This window comes from Pangasianodon hypophthalmus, chromosome 5 (assembly GCF_027358585.1).
Source record: "Pangasianodon hypophthalmus isolate fPanHyp1 chromosome 5, fPanHyp1.pri, whole genome shotgun sequence".
NCBI classification, from domain to species: Eukaryota; Metazoa; Chordata; class Actinopteri; order Siluriformes; family Pangasiidae; genus Pangasianodon; species Pangasianodon hypophthalmus.
Window position 1 is genome coordinate 29749690 of NC_069714.1, and position 21110 is coordinate 29770799.

General features: G+C 38.1%; 1 protein-coding gene across 2 annotated transcripts in view; it reads right to left on the reverse strand.

The window, feature by feature from the left end:
* nab1b (NGFI-A binding protein 1b (EGR1 binding protein 1)) overlaps positions 1-20178 on the reverse strand; it is a 38530-nt gene extending 18352 nt beyond the window's left edge. The window contains exons 1-4 of one of the 2 annotated variants that reach the window (XM_053234441.1): positions 19413-20178; positions 8890-9633; positions 7871-8004; positions 5649-5700 (exon numbers count right to left, since the gene is read on the reverse strand). In XM_053234441.1, coding sequence (XP_053090416.1) covers positions 5649-5700; positions 7871-8004; positions 8890-9630 — 927 coding nt within the window. In that variant the 5' untranslated portion in view covers positions 9631-9633; positions 19413-20178. The remainder of the gene's footprint in view (positions 1-5648; positions 5701-7870; positions 8005-8889; positions 9634-19412) is intronic. The other variant, XM_053234442.1, reaches the window with a different exon arrangement.
* Between the last annotated feature and the right edge of the window lie 932 nt (positions 20179-21110).

The following is a 21110-nucleotide window of genomic DNA, read 5'->3' on the forward strand; positions in this document are numbered from 1 at the left end:
TTTTTTTTTTTTTGGGAGATAGTGAAGGAAGGAGTGTTTATAGCTGCTATAATGTACACAATATTAAATGTAACTATAAACCGATAAAAAAAAGTATGACGCTATTCAGTAAACAGGAATTGTAATTGTTGGCAAATCACTGTGGTGTAAGAGGAATAAAACACTTCGAGACGTGCTGTTATAGGAAAATAATCAACTTCAGGGTAGGAGCAGTCACTCTGCTTCATCACATCACTCCGTCGTTGATTATTTTCCTTTAAAAGCACGACACCGTGTTAGTTCGTCTAACAGAAATTGTTATTAGATATATTGTGAGAGCGATTTTGTTTTGTGAAAGTAAAAGTCAGAGACTTTTGCACATGACTAGGTGTTAATTCTCAGGATGATGAAAAGGTCTCTCTCTCTCTCTCTCTCACACACACACACACACACACACACACACACACACACACACACGCTAAACAGCTTTAAAGAGGTGTGATCCTGCTAAAGGAGGAGGTTTGCATGACAAGTTTTAGTGCTCATGCCAAATTACTCCCGAGGTGAGGCTCCACTTGTCTAATGTTGACACTCAGGTTACCATGGCTACCGAGCACAAAGACACCTTCTCTCTGTCCGCGTGGGCTGTGTGTGTGTGTGTGTGTGAGAGAGAGAGAGAGAGTGTGTACAGGGTAAAGAGACTGGGTTTCTCTCTCTCACTCATAGCTGTAGCAGTGACGCAGGCTCGGGGCGGTGGTGAGGTGGTGATGATGTCACTGAGACACGCCTCGGCTTTTCGGCTTTTACTGACAAGAAAAAAACATTTTCAGGGCTTTTTCTTTCACGCATCACTGCTGAGTTACACACTCAGTACACACTCATGGTGGTTTATCACACCTGTGCACCGAGGGTTTCACCAGCTGGGGTTTCAATAAACACTCCGGCTACCAAAGTATGAGGCAAATATTGTCACTGGGATTTTTTGTTTTGTTTGTTTGTTTTTACATTTTGTGTTTTGTTTTTTTTATATCGCATTTATATATATATTCAGTGATCAAACTGTAAAAATATTTGAGGGAGATGGATTAAATTCACAGCCTTTATTTACTATTTTTTAAATACAAGGAATGAATAAATAAATGAATAAATATTATGAGTTAATATGAATATGAACGCGAATAAATAAAGGAATAAATATTTATTTATTTATCTGTGAATCAGTTTATTTATATATTTATTTACTTATTTAATTATTCGTTTGATTGTTTTTTAAAGCACAAAGTGCTCAGAAAATGATCCGCTCACAATTAAACAAATCTCACTACACACACACACACACACACACACACACACACACTCACAAACACACACAATCAATCCAAATAAAAGATTGATTTAAAAAATAAAGATTGATTTGAAAAATAACATTTAAAGCATTTAAAAATAAAGACTGATTTGAAAAATATCTATTTATTTACTTATTCATTTATTCATTTATTTATTATGTATTATTTTTATTGTAATATATTTATTTATTATTATTTAACTTTAAATAACAATTAAACTTCACCAGAGTATTTATTAAAGCTTTGATGATGTTTTAAAGCACGTAACTCATGGATAATTATTTGTACTTTCATTACATTTAACATGCAAAAAGTTTTTTTTATAAATTTCATAAATAAATAAATAAATAAATAAATAGATACTTTTTAAAATTCATATTTAAAATGGTTACAGATGTTAATGTTTATTTCTGTGTTGTATTTCTAATTCATTATTTATGCATCTTTTAAACATTTTACAGTTTAACAGATTACAATGTTTTATTACAGATTACAAATCTTTAATTCTCTGTTAATAGTCAGAGCTGAGTGCAAAAGTTTGTGCACCCTTAAGGCACAATGAAAGAAACACCATTACTCTGTGCGCTGTGTCTCACAGACACTTCGTTAATTGTTAAAATGCTTAAATCTTTTCATTCTTCTTAATCTTATCAACTTGCCTGTCCTCTCTTTGCCTTTATAACTGCATCCAACAGCTTTTCTATCCTCTGAACAGTTTTTTCTTTTCATTCTCGCCATTTATTTCAACCTTCATGATTGCAAAACATCTTCTTCAAATTATTTTTGTATCGATTTTGCTTGAAGTTTTGGATTTTTTTTTTTTTTTTTTAAATATGTTAATATGTTTATAAGTATTTAAAAATACCCACGCCCGTGCGTTTTACGGTGCGTTAAAGTGAAATCATTTCAGAGAAGAGGCTGGGTTAAATCAAATCACGTATTTTACACTTATGTCATAACACACCAACACAAAGCCTGAACTGGATTTCACATTACACTTCATTCTCACGTTTAATCGTAGTTTAATTCAAAGCACCAACAAAAAAAAACATAATGGGCTTTCCAGGGTCAGTCCACTCCTTCTCAGATTACAAACAGGAATTTTTTCCCCACTAACAGTGCGTGACAAAACAGATACCCCTGACCTACCTAACAAAGGTGTGTATGTATATGTGTCTGTATGTGTGTGTGTGTGTGTGTGCGCACGTAAATTGCATGTACAATCAGGTTCAGCCCTTTTCTTTCTTTTTTTTGTCGCACTATCTGCGCAAATGCATGGGTGTGGGTGATTCCAAGAGCACCCACATAATGATGTCACATCTGTCTTAAGAAGCGAGAGGTAGGCGAGTGAAATGAGCTCGTTTGGACCTTGCCTGTGTGTGTATGTGTGTGTGTGTGCGCGTATGTTCGTGTGTGTGGGCGAGCAGCTCATTCTCACTGGTGTGGCTGGGTGTGTGTGTGTGTGTGTGTGTGTGGGTGTGTAGCATTGAGGCCAGACAGGGTCAGGAGGGGGAGGTGTGTGTGTGTGCGTGCGTGCGTGCGTGCGTGCATGTGTGCGTATGCATGTATCTGTGTGTGTGTATGCATATGTGTGTGTGTGTGTGTGTGTGTGTGTGTGCGCAAGACCTTATCAATATAAAACATAAAACAAAACAAAACTGGAAAATCCGTTTCAGGTGCAGATTACAAAGCTGGGGCTGTTTCAGATTCGCTCTGGCGTCAGGAGATGACGAGGAACATGAGTAAGTATGTAGATGAGAGGAAACCGCGCTTCAAACCTTACCAGATTCTTTCAAAGACAAAAAAATGCAAACACGGCCAAGAATGAATGAAACGAAACGCTTGCACGGGCCTGTCAGCATGACGCAAGGGGACTGTTGCGTAATGCCGAGCAATCTCAGCGGGATTACAGAGGATACTTCTGTAAAGTACGGGTTCTCAAACTTCTTTTCTCAAAAAATTTTGAAATAAATCAATCAATAAACTCCACAGTCCCAAAAAATAGCCAGACTATATTTAAAATGTACAGTAACAATCACTGTTTAATCACTGCTTATCATTAGATTCCAGTTTACGGTATAAATATAAATATAATAACTTTCATAATGGTGGCTTTCCATCATTCAGTGTAAAACTTGATAAGAAAACTGAGGACCCCTGGTTGTGCTTCACTTCGACAACGATGGCTACAACGGAAGCCACTATAGCCTAAATATCTTCATAAATATTTTGTGTAAATATCCACACCCAGCTCCACAGTGATGTAGTTAAGGACAAACTTGGACTTCCTGTCTTCTCGAAACGTGACTAAAACCTCACCGTGCAGCTGAACAGTGGGATGTTATACAACTTTATAACCTGGGACAGAGAATTATTCTCATTTGGTATTGCGTCAGCACTCACTAGGCTCTGCTACAGAAAATGGAGGCAGACTTGTACTGGAAAGTAGGAGGGTAATGATACGCAAAATTCAAGTATAATACAATACGATACAATATGATACGATATGTTACAATATGATATGACACGATACGATACAAAATGATATGATACGATACGATACAATATAATACGATATGACACAACACGATACGATATGATACTGTACGATACGATACAATATAATACGATATGTTACGATACGATATGATATGATACTGTACGATATGATACAATATAATATGATATGTTACGATACGATACGATATGATACTGTACGATATGATACAATATAATACGATATGTTACGATACGATACGATATGATACTGTACGATACGATACAATATAATACGATATGTTACGATACGATACGATATGATACTGTACGATACGATACAATATAATATGATATGTTACGATACGATATGATACTGTACGATATGATACAATATAATATGATATGTTACGATACGATACGATATGATACTGTACGATACGATACAATATAATACGATATGTTACGATACGATATGATACGATGCAAAATTATATGATACTATACGAAACAATATGATATGATATGTTACAATATGATACGATACAATATGATGTGTTACGATATGATACAATACAATATGATATGATACGATACGATACGATACGAAACAATATGATGTGTTACGATATGACACAATATGATACTATATGAAACAATATGATATATGTTACGATATGATACGATACAATATGATACTGTACGAAACAATATGATATGATATGCTACAATATGATACGATACAATATGATGTGTTACGATATGATACAATACAATATGATATGATACGATACGATACGAAACAATATGATGTGTTACGATATGACACAATATGATACTATATGAAACAATATGATATATGTTACGATATGATATGATACAATATGATACGGTGGTGTCTCGATGTAATACGTTTTCGATATAGCAAACACGTGTCTTCGTTTCTTTGCACCTTAACCGACTTATCCAGACTTTAAAGAATAAGAAATTGTAAATTGAATTGTGTATGTGAGTAAATTAAAGTGGTGTCTATGACAGTTTGTGCCCCTGTAATATACATATTACACAAATGACTTTGTTTTGAGAGAGACCTCCATTATTTTATTTTATTTTATTTTAAAGTGTTTCAAAATCATCCGTCTGACCGCTGTTCACGTGTCACAGTGTGTTTTTTTAAAACAAAATCCAAAGAGGGACTGATTGCTTCTATTCCTATTTCAATGCTTTTAAAATGAAAACACAGAAATGTGTGTGTTTGAGAAACTGGAGAGTTTGAAAGGTGAATTTCTATCTTAACAAACCATAATCTTGAAAATCATGAAAACTGTGAAGGAAAAAAAGTTTCTCATGCCTTTGAGTTAACAAATGGACAGCTGCCATGGCACACAAAGACCTCTTCAACAGACACACACACACACACACACACGGGGGCAGGGCGAACATGCCCGTAAGGTGTGGGGTGAAGGAGTGTACGACGTTTCTCTGCTCACTTCTCTGCTCACAAAGCGTAACCTTTCCTCCACATGGTGACACGCAATCCCCGATCCATGTGAACTCCGCCTACACGAGTTCAACATGCAGCTTAACACACAGCTACACAAACAAAAGCCACAGGACCCACCCAGCATCGAGTCGTGGCGAGGTTAGCGCTTACACACCAACAACCGACAAGCACAGAAACACGGCGGGACTGAACCGTGTTCCTCGTTAGTGAGAAGCTCGAGAAGTGTAATAAAGTGATTCACTCAGAGGGATGAGTCGAATTCACACAGAAAAAAAGCATTTTACTGGCAGCCTGATGAGAAAGAAAGAAAATTTTGAACTCACCTCTGTCTTAATTCTCTTCGGTGACGGTTCGTCTCTGTCTCCACATCGAGATCTGTGCAAGAAAAAAGAGAAAATATTCACTAATTTCCCCAGTTATTGCTGTAATTATTTTTAAATTCCTGAAGATCCTCTAGTCCAGTTCATTCCCCCTTTTCCACTACACAGCTCTGTATATTAAACTCTGTATATATTACATTCTTATTTACTTTACTTTATTTTATAACGTTACTTTAAGCTGCGCTCACGCTAGCAGGTTCTCTTGTAGTTTGTCTCGACAATACAATATGCTACGATACGATATGAGGAGAGATATATTATTATAATATATATTACGATATATGATACAACATGCTATGATACAATATGATATCATACAATACCATACGTTGATGGTGGTGATGATACGATACGATACAATAGGATACGACACAATAAGATATGATATGATACAAGACGATATGATATGAAAATAAGGCAATATGATATAATAAGAACATGATACAGTACGATACGATAGGACACGATACGATATAATACGATACAATAAAAATGGTACAATACGATACGATACAACAAAATACAATACGACACGATACAATATGACACAAGACGATACGATACAATACGATACGATATAATACGATGTGACACGATACGATATGATACGATATAGAGCAATATGATCTATTAAGACACGAAAGAACACGATATGATACGATACAATATGGGCGTGGCCTGTCCAACTTTTTCTTTAATTCTGATGAGAAACAGTAGTAGCCGTAACAGTAGTAACCTACAGCGTATTATACATTTTATACACAACAATTTTGTTTAACATGTATTAAAAATCGGCTCATCTTCATAGTAGCTTCGCTAACAGTTTAGATTAGCAAAGCAAGCTAACTGTAGTAGCTACGCACCCTTACCAGAGGCACCAACAGTCTCTGCTACTTTAGTTGGTTATCTTACGTTTGCTAGGTTAGCTTTCACTCACGACGTTAGCTTCAGTAACTATATTCTCCTGCTAGGTTAGCTTTCACTCACGACGTTAGCTTCAGTAACTATATTCTCCTGCTAGGTTAGCTTTCACTCACGACGTTAGCTTCAGTAACTATATTCTCCTGCTAGGTTAGCTTTCACTCACGACGTTAGCTTCAGTAACTATATTCTCCTGCTAGGTTAGCTTTCACTCTCACTCTCACACACACACACACACACAAACGTGTGTAATAATCATGACACTCGTGTTTTATTGACTCTCACACACACTCCAGGTGTGACACCTGGCCATGGTACGAGTGCGATTCTCTTCTTCACTTCCTCGAGTCTGATCGGCCGTGATGCGTGCATGAAAGGTGCGAGTGTGAGCACTGAGTCGCTGATTACGCAACAGCAGAGTGGAATTTTCCGTCCTGTGGTATGCCAGGCGTGTAGGACAGGAAGCACCTGGACACTAATGTCTGTTTCAGAGGCTTCATTAAGCTCAAATGGAGTTTAAACACTTTATTAAGCGTGAGAGTCTAAACAGCGCACACACACACACACACACACACACACACAGCACTCTGAGGGGCAAAGCTTCAAAAACTAACCTACACTGTCAACAGTAAATAAACACCACTATCAGTGATAACGACCCAGTGCTGAAATCACACCGTTTAAATCCAATCACATAATAATAATAAAATAATACTGCTAAATGTAAACGATAGAAAAATGTAGATTAAGAATTTATTTATTTATTTATTTATTTATTATCAAAATTAAGAAATAAAACAGGGAAAGTTATAGAGCTAAAGGTGAGAGAAGAGAAGAGAAGAAAAAAGAGCTAAAAAGAAGAGAAGAGAAGAGAAGAGAAGAGGAAAGAAAAGAAAAAAAGCTAAAAAGAGGAGAAGAGAACAGAAGAGAAGACAAGAGGAGAAGAGAAAAACAAAGGGAAGTGAAGTGAAGAGAACAGATAAAAGAAAAGAGAAGAGAAAAAGGAAAGAAACGATGCAGAGAAGCAAGAAAAAACATGAATGAGATGAATGATATGATGATAAATAAATAATAAAATGATCAGGCCACCAGCTTATGCAAGCTTACTAACGTGTTAAAATAGATTTTTTAAAAATATTTTGAATAGACTAATGAATAATTTTGATTAAATATGAATGATGACAGTAAGTGCAGTGATTTCAGACACACTGGATTCAGGTAACTCGAGGAGAAGAAGTGCGTACTTGCTGGTCCTGTATGTGTACTTGTAGGTGACCTCTCTGGAGACCTGGCGAGCGAGTCCGAATAACTCGTCCCTGCGCGTCAGTAACGCCACCTCCTTCATACACAGCTGTGCTGCAGCCTCGTTCACCGTCAGCTGCGGGGCAGATGTGTTACAGAGCGTTTCAGTTCAGATTAAAAAAACACACACATTTACACAAAAGCTGCGAGATGAATGTGGCGTAATAACGGCTGCGTGGAGCTGTCCAGACTTGCTGATGTGGTTTCTGACACACTGATATCTATAAACGAACACAAAAGCACAAAGTCACAAAGACAAAAACAGCCTCACAGCTGAATCACTTTCTTCCTCAGGACACAGTCTCGCATATCAGACTCGTTGTGGGCGTGGCCTAAAGTTTAAAGATGGAGGTCATTCGGTTCATGTATTTAATTTTATATTTAATACAGAATCAGGCTGTTTGCTGTAAGGAATAAATCACACTGCGTTGTGCTGTTATAGTAAAATAATCAACGACGGAGTGGTGTGATGAGGTGGCGTCCATCCCGCGTCCACAGCGAAGTGGATTATCTTCCTATAACAGGACGTCCTGAAGTGTTTTATTCCTCTTACACCACAACAATCAATATTTTTTAATTATTGCAGAACGTGGCAGTGTAATTTTTGACTAGTTACATTCACATGCAGCTTGTTACCGAGAAACCACAAAAAGCGTAAACTGGAAAACTTACAGCTTTAGCTCTGACACTGGAGACTCCTTCCATAAATGTTACATAAACATCTCCTTATTTCAAGAAAAGAAAACTTCTCAACATTTACATAAACTTTTTAATCCATTAATGTGCCCTACAAGTGTCTGTGAATGAGCTGTTGCTATAGAAACAATAACGTATCAGAGCGAGTGCATTAATATAAACCTGCGCTACTGTCAGAGCTGCTGTTATAGAGAATTAATCAACACCTTCTGACCAATCAGAATGCAGAACTCAACAGCACTGTGGTGTAAAGCATAAGACCGACCTCGTGGAGTGTGAGATGTTTGCCGTCCTTCCTCTTGGAGTCGAAGCGTCCGTAGATGGCGCTGTATTTGCGGATCTCTTCCTCTCGGCGTGGGTCGTCGTCGCTCATGTCGAAGATGTGGCCGATCATTTTGGCTAGCTTCTTGTTGGCTTTGAGCTGCTCTCTCAGCTCCGCCGGGTCGCTTTTGGGCAACGCCCGTGCCATCCTGTCTACACACTCACTGACGGCCTGAACGGCGGCGATGTCCAGCGCTTCGAGGGTGTCGCGCGGCAGCGGGGGCGAGGGCGAGCCGAACTCGGCCGGTGAGATACTTCGGTCAACCCAGAAACGTGGCTCGTTGCTGCTCTGCTGAGGCGAGGCGGTGGCTGACGAGCTCCCGCTGCCTGCTTCAGTTTTTGGCGGGTCTGTTTTGGGAACTTTGACAGGCAGCACAGGGCCATCAGGAAGTTTATACACAGGGATGCTGCAGACAGGAAGTGAAGCGAGCGGCTGGTTAAACAGCGCCGGGTTGGTGACCCAGTCACGCAGAGCTTTCTGTAGGCGTCGCACGTGCAGAGGCTTGCTGGCCATCCCTACCAGCGCCATGATCTCCAGGAACTCATCCTCAGCGGCCTCGCACAGCTGCTGCACGTCGTCACCGCCCTGCTGGATGAACGCGTCGTAGTAGCACAGCAGGTTGGCCCGCTGCAGGATGCGGTAGAGCTGCAACTCGCCAAGAGTCCTGGGCAAAGTCGCCGCCATGACCTGAGCCGAGAGACAAAAAAACAAGGTGAGGAGGCGGCAAGCAACGGAGTGGAACACGACGGAGGAAAAGAGTGATAGAAACCCAGATAGTGGAGTTAGTGTGAAGTCATACTGTCCTATTCATCCTGTCAGCTGACGTTTATCCCACTAATCTGATCTCACTCTGGGTGGACAGGGGTCAGAGTGTAAAAGAAAAACTCATAGAAAAAAAAACAACACAAACCAGTTAGCTAGCAGACCAGCATATTAATATAATCACCAAAAGAATGCAGCAAGGCCTGATTAAATATTATAAACTGACCAGTATCATAAAATCTACAGTGCTTTATTTTATCTTGTGGCTAGTTAACAACAGGCTATCTTTTATAGAGTCCTGATGTCTCCCAAATGTGACTCATGAAAGGAATTAAAACATGACTAATGGACATGAGGATGAAATTTTTCCAAAAGCAGGAATTCCCAAACTCGGGGTCATTTAATTTACAAATGGGGTCGTGAGAGAAATTCTCTATCTCCGCTTTATTTTTATTTTTTCATTTATTTTGCAAATACAGACTAGAAATATCGTTGTAACTATGAAGAAGGATTTTGTGTGCTACTATTTTGAAATCTTACCAGGAGTTACGTAAAGTATACGTACTATTTCAGTCTTTTTCGCTATCGCGATACACTGCACTAGCATAGGAGCGCAGAGTTCAGCAATAAGCATGGACAAATTTCTCCGAATTCGCTGACCTTCGCTAGTTCCTCGGCAACATCGAGTGACTCTGACTCAGCGGAACAACAGAAAACGTGCACGAAAATATACAGAAACATTTCTTGATCTTCGATCCACAAGTGTGACGTGAAATTACAAGGAGAAACCAAACCACTGTGAAAACAGAGTGTGCAGATATCTCTTAGAAGGTTCGTCATTTATGTCACATGTGCGTTACTGACCTATGATAATATGTTCAGTTGTTGCAATAAAAGAAATTATAAATCTGGAATAAAAGTATGAAGGTGGTCGAGGATTGGTGTTTATCTGGTGATAATTCAAAATGTCCATTTGGCGTCTTTTGTTCAAAAAGTTTGGGAAATGCTAACAATGTTTCGCTTCATGACAAAATTTTTATAACAATGACTGAGTTTTATTTAAAAAATGTTAATGCATTATTATTAAACGTTCAAAATGTTGCACTACTGTTGTGCTGGCTGTTTATTAGCAAAGCTAAATATCGTCAGAAATATCGTGAAATGATATTTTGGTCGTATCGCCCTTCCGTATTTCACTTTATATGTGTGTGAGACGACAACGCAGCTGGACTTGAACGTGGCACGTCGCAGAGGGGGACGACAGAAATATGTGTGTGTGTGTGTGTGTGTGTGTGTGTGTATGGATGAGAGGCGAGTGTGAGAGCGCCTGTCAGGCTCCTGTGCTGCTGGGAGAGTCGCATACCACACTCCACCTCTGCAGCAGGCGTAGGAGGAACTCTCCATCACAGCAGCACAGGCTGCGTTTGTTCCTGCTCTCCGCCGTTCAGGCCCCGCTGCCTTCCCAGAATCCCCCTCTCTCTGAGGTGTGGGCGTGGAGCGATACGTGCTCGGATCCAGAGGTCACGGCATTCAATTTCAAGTTTTATGTCTCGCACTTATTTCACGGGAGAAAAGGAATCAGGGATTATGAGCTCGTAGAAACAGATTTCTATCAGTTCTGAAAGGTCTCAGGTTGATAATGATTAAATGTTTACTCATCTGCTGGTGAGTTTTCACTAATGTTAATGTTAAAAGCATCACTGAAGGTCACAGAGATGAGATACTTCCCAATGTGTCATCCACATTACTGAAAAAATGGAGCGACATTTCAGTTTGTGAACCAGTACTGCTGTGTTGGAACCTGTAGAAACTTATTCACAGCTAGTCCAAATGTGTCAGTATTTATGTGGGGAAATTCACAGTCGATTTTCTGAGCACTCAGATTATTAAAAATCACCTGCGTGTAGTTCGCACAGCCGAGATAACCAGACGGGTTTTGAGTAGAAGCGTCTGAGACGAGGTTTTTCAGTAGACTCGCTTTTCAGCCAGCTTCTGTCTCTAATTAATGTCTAAAAGGGTGACGTGATTAATAATTAATCAGTAGTGCGATATTTATATATTAATGTATATACTGTATATTATGCGTTTAATGGCATAATAGTGTTTTTGAGTGTATTTAAAGCGAAAACATAGACTTCAGCATGACATATCATGGTTAACTGTCAGACAGTTACGCAAGAAAATGCATTTAAGGTCAAATTCAGAGTCACGTGTAACTGAGACACGCCTCTATTTTACTCAAACTCCACTCTTGTGTGCCTTCTGAATATCTTCTGTATCTAACCTATCTTCTGAATAGAGCTTAATTCAACTCTGAATACGACTTTAACAATAATAATACATTTTACCAAAATAACACATTAAAGAATTAAACATTTGATAAAAAAAACCTGATTTTAACGTCCAGTCAGCTGCGTGCGAGTATCAGTAGAGTCGCTCAGTGTTATAAAAGTACTGATTATACCTGCAATCTCATGTTATTAAAGTGTAAAGGTTAATCGTGATGCAATTTATTTCTACCCTTTAAACATGAGGAAAGGCCGCCAAGACTGTGATCTCATTCACCTCTCATAGTGATCATATGTGATCTCATAGTAACCAGAATTACTCTTTACTGCATTGCTTCAGTGTTGGAAAGTTGGATAAAACTCCATAAGAACTCCAAAAGAAAGAAGACTTTCTGTCATGTCTGACTCATCACCTCCCGCCTTTATTATTATATTTTAACACTGAAAGTTTTATATTCCCCGGGGTGTGAATCGCCTTCTTTCAGACGATACAATACACACCTCGATTCATAGTATAGCGTGCGATATAAAAGTTAAACACAGTTAAATAAGTAATGTTTTCACAAACTACAATTCACTACTGATCTGATATGATTTAATTCAGCACTAATACGATTTAATTCAGCACTGAAACGATTTAATTCAGCACTGAAACGATTTAATTCAGCATTGAAACGGTTTAATTCAGCACTAATATGATTTAATTCAGCACTAATACGATTTAATTCAGCACTGAAACGATTTAATTCAGCATTGAAACGGTTTAATTCAGCACTGATATGATTTAATTCAGCACTAATATGATTTAATTCAGCACTGATATGATTTAATTCAGCATTAATACGTTTTAATCCAGTACTTTTACGATTTAATCCATCACTAAAACAATTTAATTAAGTACTAATATGATTTAATTCAGTGTTTAATGCTTAATTAATGCTTAATTAAGCACTAATACAGTTTAATTTGGCATTAACACGCTTTAATCCAGCACTAATATGATTTAATTCAGCATTAATACAATTTAATCCAGCACTAATATGATTTAATTCAGCAGTGAAACGATTTAATTAAGTACTAATATGATTTAATTCAGCAGTGAAACGATTTAATTCAGCACTAATATGATTTAATCCAGCATTAATACGATTTAATTCAGCAGTGAAACGATTTAATTCAGCACTAATATGATTTAATTCAGCACTAATATGATTTAATTCAGCATTAATACGATTTAATTCAGCACTGAAACGATTTAATTCAGCAGTGAAACGATTTAATTCAGCACTAATATGATTTAATCCAGCATTAATACAATTTAATTCAGCACTAATATGATTTAATCCAGCATTAATACAATTTAATTCAGCATTAATATGATTTAATTCAGCACTGATACTATTTAATTCAGGCTCAATCCAAAATGATTCAGTAATAAAAACCTGTTGGACCAATTTTCTGATTTGAATTGTTTGTTTTTTTTCTTTACACCCCTAATATTCACATTATAAAGTGTCGTATTTTAAACATTAACTGCTGTAGTTTTCTGTTTGTTTCTTTATACAGAGAAATATTTTAAAATTCTTGTCCACACTGATTTCTTCAATACTTCTTTTTAATGTGTATTACTAATATATATATTTTTAAAAACGGACAAAAAATGATCATTCGTTAATTTGATAATTTGAAATTAATGTATATTGCTTTGAGCATCAAAAAGTACTGATGATTTCTGAGATATTGTGGATATCCTGAAATTTGTACTTAATATTAATAAAAAAATTAATCAATTATTGTTACTGATAAATATAAAAGTAAAAATACACTTATACATGTAGTCTTCAAATAAAGTAACAAACAAGATTTTTTAATGCAGCACTACTGAATTGTTGGGACATTGATCGCAAGTCTACATATCGTGATCATATCATGTATGATAGGATCATGATATGATATTTTCGTTCATATCGCCCAGCCCTAATATCGATATTACATCATCACTTAACCCACTCTAACAGCTCTGCTGTAACAGCAGAAGAAAACAGACTTTCCATGACAGCGGGTCATCACGCATCTCCAGGAGAGAGTTAAAGTGAGCACACACACACACACACACACACAAAAACACACACACACAGAAGCAAAGAGAGCCGAGCTCCTGCCTCTCCAATGGAGGACGGAGGCCGAGGCCCAGAGAGCACAGAACCTTGTTGAAACCAATTTGGCATGAGCATGGATGGGCTCTTCACTCTCTCTCTCTCTCTCTCTCTCTCTCTCTCTCTGAGGCCACGGATTCACAACACGGCCGGCTGAAAGCACTCTCTCCGCCTGCACTCATATCTCCTAACACCAGACCTTCATCAATGTGCATGAATAACACACTCTCTGTGAGCGATGAGCCTGCGATCACACGGCGGCTTCTTCCGAGGACGAGCTCAGAGACCGCTCACTGCACGTAAACCTTTCTGTCAGAACTATCTGGAATATGAGGAGCAAGGAGAAGAGAATGGGATGCTTTCTGTGCTTCTGAAGGATAAAGGAAAAGTAATTTTAACTACTGAAAGAAAAAGTTCCTCATAAGGCAAAAAGTTTGAGTTGAGTGGTTTGTTTCAGTGGTACTTTGAAGGAACATCTGCAAACAAGGTTAAATAAAGCTAAATAAAATTTTGCATGAAATTGTAAAATGTAAAAACTGACTGACTGACAGACGAACTGACTGAGTGACTGAGTGAGTGAATGAGTGAGTGAATGACTGACTGACTGATCGACTGACTGACTAATAGATGGACTGAATGACAGACTGAATGACTGAGTGACTGACAGACGGACGGACGGACTGACTGAGTGACTGAGTGAATGAGTGACTGAGTGAATGACTGTCTGACTGACTGACTGACCAACTGGCTGATCAACTGACTGACTAATAGATGGACTGAATGACCGAACGACTGACTGACTGACTGAGTGACTGAATGAGTGTCTGAATGACTGAATGACTGACTGACTGATTGACTGACTGACTGACTGACTGAGTGACTGAGTGACTGAATGACTGACTGACTAACTGATCGACTGACTGACTGACTAATAGATGGACTGAATGATCGACCGACTGACTGAATGACTGTCTGACTGACTGACAGACGGACGGACGTTCTGACTGTCTGATGGACCGAGTGACAGCTATCATATCCCTGGATATGTGTATAAATATATCAGCTTTAATCACTTTGTCTCTCCCTGAAACTACAGATATTTTTCTGGAAAAAAAACCAGAAGAACTTCAGGAAGTAAAAGAGGCCCTAAGTGCACTACACTCATAAAGTGTGTGTGAGGGGGTACAAATACAATCAATTCAAATCAGTTCTCATCACACAGAAGTCACAAATTTCCAATTACATCACACAAAAACACATCATCATCATCATCATCATCATCATCAACATCATCATTCAACTAATACCACAAAGGCTCACCACTTTGGGAATTTTCATTCTTATCAAAATTATTCACCTCTTTCAGAAAGAGCAACAAAACACACAACAACAGCAACAACAAAACACCTCAAGTGTTAGCAATACAGAGTTAGTGTATAGACCACAGAAGCAATGAAGCGAAAACCCAAAGACGCTCGTACGGCTTTAACCATGTTAAAGGTTACAGACAGGTTCGGACAAGTCATCTACAGCTACCATGAGATCTATTCTCTCTCTCTCTCTCTCTCTCTCGCTCTCATTTACAGCGTGTATGGTGCTAGTAAGACTTTCACTCGGAGTGTGTGTCACATGACCTGGCTCTAGTTATCTGTGATCATTTAAGTCAGACTTGTCACAAAACATGGCAGTGGAGACGAAAGGTAATTATACTTTCAGTGAAATGCACACAGAAATATAATCGTAATAACATTCTCTGTACATGCTGAGGGAGAAAAATGTGTGTGTGTCCTGGGATACACTGCTCTATTAGGCGTTTTATATACACACACGTATGTTTTTTAATATACATATTTTTCTGATACAGTAGTAAACAGATTATGATGTACAGAAACGTGTTTAGTGGTTAGTGGTTAGTGTTTAGTGTTAGAATGGATTAGTGTGTAGTGGTTAGTGTTTAGTGCATCCCCTCTGACTCATTCTATAGTAAAAATAGAAGGATGTTTAGGTTTCTCATGAACGCTGTTTTAGTTCCATAGAGCTTAAAAATGAAAGAAACGAAAAAAGGAAAGAACAAAAATAACTAATACTCAGGAAAGGGTCAATGGTTATGTGATTAATCACCATTCAGAGCTGGTTGATATGATGCCTAACTCACCAACTAACCAACAAGTTTCTTATTAGTTTCTCAATAAATCATTTATCTTTATCGACATTAAATAATATTAATATCACGGATATTATTCATGGATATCATTGGTGCAGTTTGTTTAAATGTGACACTTTGTTAGACAAAAACTAACTATTGCGATACTTACGATACAATACGATCACGATATGATTTTTTAAAAATCAAAATCACATTGCTCAGCTCTGGCTGGAATACAGTTTAGATCAACTTACACAGACGGACATTTACAGTAAAGATATGAAATGCTTTGGACGTGGTACAATCGATCAATCAATCAGTTAATCAATTAATTGAAGTCTTAAGCGTTCTTCAGTGTGGAGAACCCGAACTTCTGTGTTAAATCCCTTTAGAAACCTAAGAACTAGCCAAGAAATGAGAAATCTTTTCTTTTGGTTCTAGGACTAGCTGAGAAACACAGAAAACTGTCATTTTTCTTTAATTACCGATATTTATCAAAGAAAGTGTTGATTTTCGACAACCATGTACAATGAATAAACCATACAGTATGTGTGTAAATAAATAAATAAATTCAGGGATCTAGAGAAACCCTTCGGGATCTGTGTAGAACGCTACAACTTCCATCTCGAAGCCTTTTAGGAAGCTCAGAACCTTTAACTATCCAAACAGCTCCTAAGAAACCATTCGTTTGTTCTAAAAGTGTAGCTGAGAACATAGAAAACTCTCAGTTTACTTTAATTCGGGACGTTTATCACAGAAAATGTTTTTACGCTGAAAATCTTGCTTTTCGTCGAATCCATAAACGTTTTGAATAAACGCAATATGTGTATCTTCTCTAAATAAATACTTGTAGGGATCTACAGAAGCCCTCCAGGATCTCAAAACTCTTCCATGTCAAACTCTATTAGGAAGCGAAGAATCCTTATCCAAAGAACTTCAGAGAAACTGAAGAACTCCAGGGCACAATGACAGAAATCTGTCATTAAAAAACAAAACCTACAATCCAAACAAACAAATAAACAAATCTAGAACTCTTCAGGTTCTTCCGGTTGTCCCTCTAGAGAACCCTTTCAGGATCTGTGCAGAACTCTACAACTTCCACGTCTTAATTATCCAAAGATCCCCTAAGAACCCTTTTTGAGAGCATACCAAAATGTAATTTTTTCTAATCAAACAAAATGCTGAGTTTGGAGGAAAGTGTACAATTCATAAACATTTAAAATAAACATATATATCTTATATCTTTTATATATAACCCCTTACAGGGCTCCCTACAGGGACAATCCTTTAGGAAGCTAAGAACCTTTAACTATACAAAGAACGCCTGAGAAACTCTTCTTCCTTCCATGAAAACTAAAATTTTACTTTAATTAGAAAGATCTATTAAAAATTTTGAAATTGTTGACGATATACCTTTCATAAACATTTAACACGACAGAGGAAAGCCCTTAAGGATCTACGCAGAACTCTACAACCCTCTAGAACCCTTAACTATCCACAGAACCTGGAGAAACCCAGAAAAACAAAACGTAACTTTACCTTATTTATGTATTTATCAAAACAAAATGTTGAAATGTTGTTGTTTTTGGCTGAACAATTCTTAAACATTTAAAATAAACACAATATGTAGGCTACATCCTCACAAAACAAACAAACAAACAAACAAACAAACAAATAAACAAGTACTGTAAGCCTTATGGGGTTCCCTGTAAGACACTTTCCAACTTCATTATTCCAACTTCCATTTAGGACGCACAGAATCCGTAACTATCCAAACAATTCACAGAAACCCAGTCAAACAAAAACGTCAAAAATGTTGATTTTGGATGATGAACAATTCAAAACGTTTAACATAAACACAATATGTAGGCTAGATCTTGCCTTAACATACAAACAAACAAACAAACAAACAAATAAATACTGGAAGCCTTAAAAGGTTCTCTAGAGGGACAATCTGTAGAACCCTAAAGCAGAGAGGTTTCCAACTCCCATTTAAGACGCTTAGAACCCTTAACTATCCAAAGAACCCCTGAGGAACCGTTTCGAGAACACAAAATATGTAATTTTACATTAATTAGGTAAATATTTATCAAAACAAAATGTTGAAAATGATGATTTTGGATGAACTTCTTAAACATTTTAAATAAACACAATATGTAGGCTACAGCTTCACCAAACAAACAAACAAACAAACAAATAAGTACTGTAAGCCTTATGGGGTTCCCTGTAGAACCTCCTGAGTGTTTACAGCTTACGCTTAGAACCCTTAACTATCCAAAGAACCTCTGAGGAACCATTTCGAGGACATAAAATATGTAATTTTACATTAATTAGGTAAATATTTATCAAAACAAATGATGATTTTGGATGAACTTCCCTAAACATTTAAAATAAACACGATATGTAGGCTACAGCTTCACCAAACAAACAAACAAACAAACAAGTACTGTAAGCCTAATGGGGTTCCCTGTAGAACCTCCAGAACCCTTAACCCTATAACTAACCCTTAACTACCTTAACAGTTAGATAAATATTTATCAAAACAAATGATGATTTTGGATGAATTTTTAAACATTTTAAATAAACACAGTATGTAGGTTTCAGCTTCACTAAACAAACAAACAAACAAACAAATAAGTACTGTAAGCCTTACGGGGTTCCCTGTAGATCCTCCAGAGTGTTTTGAACTTACGCTTAGAACCTTTAACTATCCAAAGAACCCCTGAGGAAGCGTTTTGTTTGTTCTGAAAGTGTATTTACAGTGTGATTTCACCTTAATTACTGCAATATTCATCACAGAAAATGCTGAACATGTTGAGAAGGTTGATCCGAGCACCATAACATATTCATAACCATTAATAACATAAGCACAGGGTATGTTCTGTGTGTGTGTGTGTGTGTGTGTGTGTGTGTGTGGAGATCTCGTGCTGTTATGTGATCTCTGATCCAGTGAAGAAGATTGTTTAGAAGAAGTGTGGAAAGCCTTTGCACTCTCGCGTAAACACTAATTGCACCCTTGCATACTAGGTTACTAGGATATCTGTGTGTGTGTGTGTGTGTGTGTGTGTGTGTGTGTGTGTGTGTGTGGAACAAGACAGAACTCAAGCTTCTTACCTTTATGGACTTCTTTTCTGGTCTCTTCCCAAATTCCCCCGAAAGAAAATTCCTCTCCTTCCCGGAAATTTTATTATTTTTTTTTATTTTAAAAATTAAATTCTTGATGCACGATTTTTTTTTTTTTTGTACTGAGAATAACAATGTTAAAAAAATAATAATAATAATAAGACGAAAAAAAAAAAAAAAAAAAACAAGGCCTGAGAAATAGTCGGGTCACTGAGGTGAAGCGTCGCGCGACATCGGATCGATATGAAATAAAGAGACAGACTGAGTGAGAGAAACAGAGAGAGAGAGAGTGTGTGTGTGTGTGTGTGTGTGCGTGTGTGTGCGCGCGTGTCAGCGTGCAGGTAGTTCCGCTCTTCCGTTTACCGAATCTTGGTGTGTGTGTGTGTGTGTGTGTGTGTATGCGCGCGTGGTGCGTGTGCGTGCGTGTATGTATGTTGTCAAAACCCGGAGGTGCACACGATTAAAAAAAAATAACAAACAGACAAAAGAGAGACAGAGAGAGAGAGAGAGAGAGAGAGAGGAACTAGTCGGGCTTCCGCCTTTCTTTCTTTCTTGCTTGCTTTCTTTCTTTCTTTCTTTTCTTGTCGTTCACTCCCCTACTGCCAGAGTTGGGATATTCCGCGCTGCTACAATCGCGCGCTCGCACTCCCACGCGCGGCCCGCCCACGCAGCGATGTGCGTCACGCGGGTGCGTGGGAGGACTGCTCTGCTGTGCACCGCATCAACACACACACACACACACACACACACACACAGAGAGAGAGAGAGAGAGAGAGAGAGAGAGCGTCACCGGGAGCGCCCGAGCTCGATTCCGGGCGCGCGCGCACGACGCACGCGTGCACGCGCTCCCTCTCCATCACCACCACCACTTTCATTCTCACTGACCTCTAGCAGTTTAAGTAATGTTTGTCTGTTGCATGCATTTGTGTCCCCTTGTGTATGTGTGTGTGTGTGTGTGTGTGTGTGTGTGCGCAGTGGCAATAGCAGTGGCACTCCCACGCACGTGTGCTATTCTTGCCCTCGTCTTCCTCTTCTTCCTCTTCCTCCTCCTTCCTTCCTTCCTTCCTCCTTAACAAAACTCACCTGCAGCTGCACCATGCTGTCACTCAACTGCGAAATAAAGTACAACTATAAACTATAGAATGATAGAATTATAGCACAGATTATACAGCTGCAAGTAAAAATGTCACATAACGATACTGGCCTAAGTGCACGAGCACACACACACACACACACACACACACACGCACGTACATAGCAAACAAGGAAGGGTATGTAAGGAATCTCGTTATTATGAGTCAAGCATCTCGTTATTGAGTAAAGCATCTCGTTATTGAGTAAAGCATCTCGTTATTATGAGTAAAGCGTCTCATTATGAGTAAAGCATCTCGTTATTATGAGTAAAACGTCTCGTTATTATGAGTAAAACATCTCGTTATGAGTAAAACATCTCGTTATTATGAGTAAAGCGTCTCATTATGAGTAAAGCATCTCGTTATTATGAGTAAAACGTCTCATTATTATGAGTAAAGCGTCTCGTTATTATGAGTAAAACGTCTCGTTATTATGAGTAAAACATCTCGTTATTATGAGTAAAGCGTCTCATTATGAGTAAAGCATCTCGTTATTATGAGTAAAACGTCTCATTATTATGAGTAAAGCGTCTCGTTATTATGAGTAAAACGTCTC